Source organism: Nansenia antarctica (genome assembly GCF_963989245.1).
Source record: "Nansenia antarctica genome assembly, chromosome: 1".
NCBI classification, from domain to species: domain Eukaryota; kingdom Metazoa; phylum Chordata; class Actinopteri; order Argentiniformes; family Microstomatidae; genus Nansenia; species Nansenia antarctica.
In genome coordinates, this window is record NC_137674.1 from 114,219,503 (window position 1) to 114,222,901 (window position 3,399).

Consider the following 3,399-nt stretch of genomic DNA (forward strand, 5'->3'; position numbering starts at 1 on the left):
TATCCTCCTCTCTCTCTCACCCATCCTTCCTGTCAATCTCTACTGTCTCTATCCTCCTCTCTCTCTCACCCATCCTTCCTGTCAATCTCTACTGTCTCTATGCCAATGAAGCAGAAATGCCCTAAAAACAAAAAAAGAAGGAAGTTCTGAAGATGAAACATCTTCTCACCTCCAACGGTTTTTGGGTCGGTGGCTGTCGTCTCCTCGTTCTCCCCTCCTCTCTTCTCCGCCACGCTGACCATCTCCTCATCAGGGGTGACTTTGTACTCTGTGATCGTCATCTGCCTCCTCTTTAACGAGGTGACCAGAGGTTTATTCTCCTGCGCCTCCTCTAGAAGGTTCTCCCACTGGCTCCCAGTGCTGACCAGCGCCACCGGGGTTGGTTCCACCGGGTTCTCGACAGCATCGGTTTGCGTGCTCTGGTCACACCGCCCAGCCGTCAAGTCGTCGCCGACACACGCGTCCATCACCTCAGGAAGAAGACAACAAGACACGCCGACATGCACGGATGTTAAGGATTCCGTTTCCACTTGGGCGTGCGCCGTGAGCGGTTTGGCTAGGACCCCCTTGTCCAGCAGGACTCTGGAGCTCCTGACTTCTTCCCGGGCCGTTACGGTTCCCAGGTCCTCCACCGCCCGGCTCAGCCGCTCCTCCAGAGCCACGATGGACTCCTGCTGGAACTTGATGGTGTCCTGCAGGGTGTCTATCTCCCTCTGCGCCTCGCTGGTCACCCCGAGCAGCGACTCCATCACCCACACCGACGCCTCCCCCGTGGCCGCCACGGCCTGGACTCCCTCGTCACGTACGGCGGCGCTGGGGTCCGTCCCCGTGCCTTTCTCACAGACCGTGACCTCCGTCGTGCCTTCAGAAGCGTCCTTCGCTCCCAGGCTGTAGTGGAAGACGCCGGCCTCCAGAGACATGTCGTCCCCAACCGCCACCGACTTGGTCTCAACTGACCTTCTGGTTCTAGATTTCTCTGAACTCTCTTCAGCGTCTTTCGCCATCTCACTCTTTCCCTCAAACTTCTCCGTCAGTCTTCGGAGGTCGCCTACTCTGCTGCGACCAGGAGACGGAGGAGGAGGAAGAGGTCCCTGACATCCCTGTGTCTTTGAGGAGTCTTCTGTAGTGGAATTGGCAACTGTAGTTGTTGTAGCCTGTTGCTGTTGTTGTTGTTGCTGCTGTTGTTGTTGTTGTTGTTGTTGTTGTTGTTGGACCCCCGCCGTCCCCTCAGCGACCAAAGACTTCTTCTTCTTCTCCTGCAGCGCCGACAGCAGCGTGTTTTTCTCGGCGCGCAGCTCGGCCACCTCTCTCTCCAGGGCCGGGACGCCCTTCACACGCTCCTCCATCTCCTTCAGCTGCCTCAGGGCCGTGGCCATCTGCTCTCTCACCGTCTGCAGCTGGGTGGGGGGGAGCTGGGCCAGGCCAGCGCCTCCGGAGGCCGGGGTGCTCCTACCGGAGGTGTGGGGGCTGGGTCTGGTCAGGCTGCTCTGGGACGGGCTGGGGGAGGCGGAGGGGGAGGGCAGGAGGAGCGGGGGATGGCCGTCCGAGAAGGAGGTGGAGACGGCCGTGTTGTTGGAGGAAGGGGACACCTGGGAAGGTGGACCAGCAGGGAGGGAGGCGGCAACCCCCCCGGTCGACCCCCTCCCGTGCTTGGGAGGCTCGGAGAGCTGGAAACGCTGTGGGCCATTGTGGGTCTGGTGGTTCTGGTGGTTCTGGTGGGTCTGCTGCTCCTGCTGCAGTCGCAGGCTCGTTTCCAGAAGGGTCCGCTCCACCCTGGGGTTGCGCAGCGGGGGCGGGGGCGGGACCTTAGCCACGGGGGCGGCGGGGCTGAACACGGACAGAGGGGACGGAGGTTGTTCGGTGGGCGCTGAGGCGATGCGGTTCCGCGGAACTACCGGAGGGGGGAAGGGCGGCGCCCGGCCGTCCTCGCTGCCGGCGGGTGAGGAGAGAGACTCGGTGGAGGTCCAGCCGCTGGCGCGCCCCCCCCCCCCCACGCTCGTGCTGCGCTGGGAGACTTTAGTCCCGCGGGACGACCTGCGCGAGCCCACGGGCGCCCGGCGGAGGTTGTGGCCGCTCTCGATCTCCTCCACGTACTTGAGGAAGTCCAGGTCCAGCTGGAAGCCGTAGGGCGTCTGGACAGAGTAACATCCTGGTTGGTCCGCCGGGTCATCCGGGCTGGAATATAGAAACGGAGCGCCCAGATCTGTGGGGGGTCACATGGTTAGGGTTAGGGTTAGACATGGTTAGATGGTGATTAGAACATTTAGGGTAAGATGCTAAACGCTAAACTGCATTTTGTTGTCTGGTACTTTGGAGTGGTACTCTGCGATGACAATAAAGTTGAATCTAACCTAATCTAACCCTAACCCTAATCTAACACCTTGGCCGCGTTCGTAAATTCGCTCTGAGAGCGCCGGAGCGCCACGTGACCGCCTCTCGTCTCGTCGTCTAATTAATTGTTTCCATTATGACGTTGAAGCCAGTGTGCGCTCCGGCAAATTTTCGAACACGGCCTTCATTTGAGTCCCTTGTCAAAAGGGGCTGCGTAACATCGTCATAACAATGACAGAACAGCTGTTTTAAACAGTGATACCAACTGATATCAGATAGGCACACAGTCGAGGTACGAGTCAGATTTAAAAAAAAAAATAATAATATAATAATTATAAACAATGTTCTGTTACAGTTGTCATCAGCAGACACCAGCTTTCATGTCAATCCCTGATAATGACAGCATGAAGAACTTGTGACTAAAGGGTTGAAGGTAGATAAGGGTTATATTATATATACCCTAACCCTATTAGGGTTATATAATAATGATGTTGCTCACCTGGCAGCTTTGGGTTGGCCTGGACAGACTGGGTCATCTTCCTGTTTCCTCAGAAGTCAACTAGTCACTGTAACTACGGTAACCCTGCAGAGAGAAGAAGAACTAGTCACTGTAACTACGGTAACCCTGCAGAGAGAAGAAGAACCAGTCACTGTAACTAACCCTCCATCTGGCCATTGACAGATCCTGCATGTCATTTCCTCGCTCTCTCTCACCCTAACCCCCCAAAAAACTATTCCCCAAGTCAGATACTGTTGGTAAATGAGGGGTTACATGGTCTAACCCATCTCTACCTCCCAGCAGCAGGACTGACAGCCTAACCCCGCACACGATGCAGATGAAAGAGAAACAGTAACAAAAGACACAACACAACAATATGAACATGATGCCAGAACACACACATCTATTACACACACATCTCCCATATTACATTTCAATAGGATCACAGACTTAGCCTATTTTTGACTAAACCACACACTTAAAACGTCTGTCAAAAGGATTTTCTTACAACAAAACTACCCATACTATCAGCAGTAATTATGTTCCGTATTGTTCATTTTTGAGTTACT

The 3,399-nt window shown here is 55.4% G+C and overlaps 1 protein-coding gene across 1 annotated transcript in view; it reads right to left on the reverse strand.

Annotated features, from left to right (window-relative positions):
• kank3 (KN motif and ankyrin repeat domains 3) overlaps nucleotides 1–2,867 on the reverse strand; it is a gene marked incomplete at both ends in the record, with an annotated part of 23,932 nt that extends 21,065 nt beyond the window's left edge. Inside the window, 3 exons of the mRNA XM_080530464.1 lie at nucleotides 170–1,056; nucleotides 1,243–2,203; nucleotides 2,831–2,867. Of these exons, the coding sequence (XP_080386590.1) occupies nucleotides 170–1,056; nucleotides 1,243–2,203; nucleotides 2,831–2,867 (1,885 nt within the window). The remainder of the gene's footprint in view (nucleotides 1–169; nucleotides 1,057–1,242; nucleotides 2,204–2,830) is intronic.
• Nucleotides 2,868–3,399: the final 532 nt, after the last annotated feature.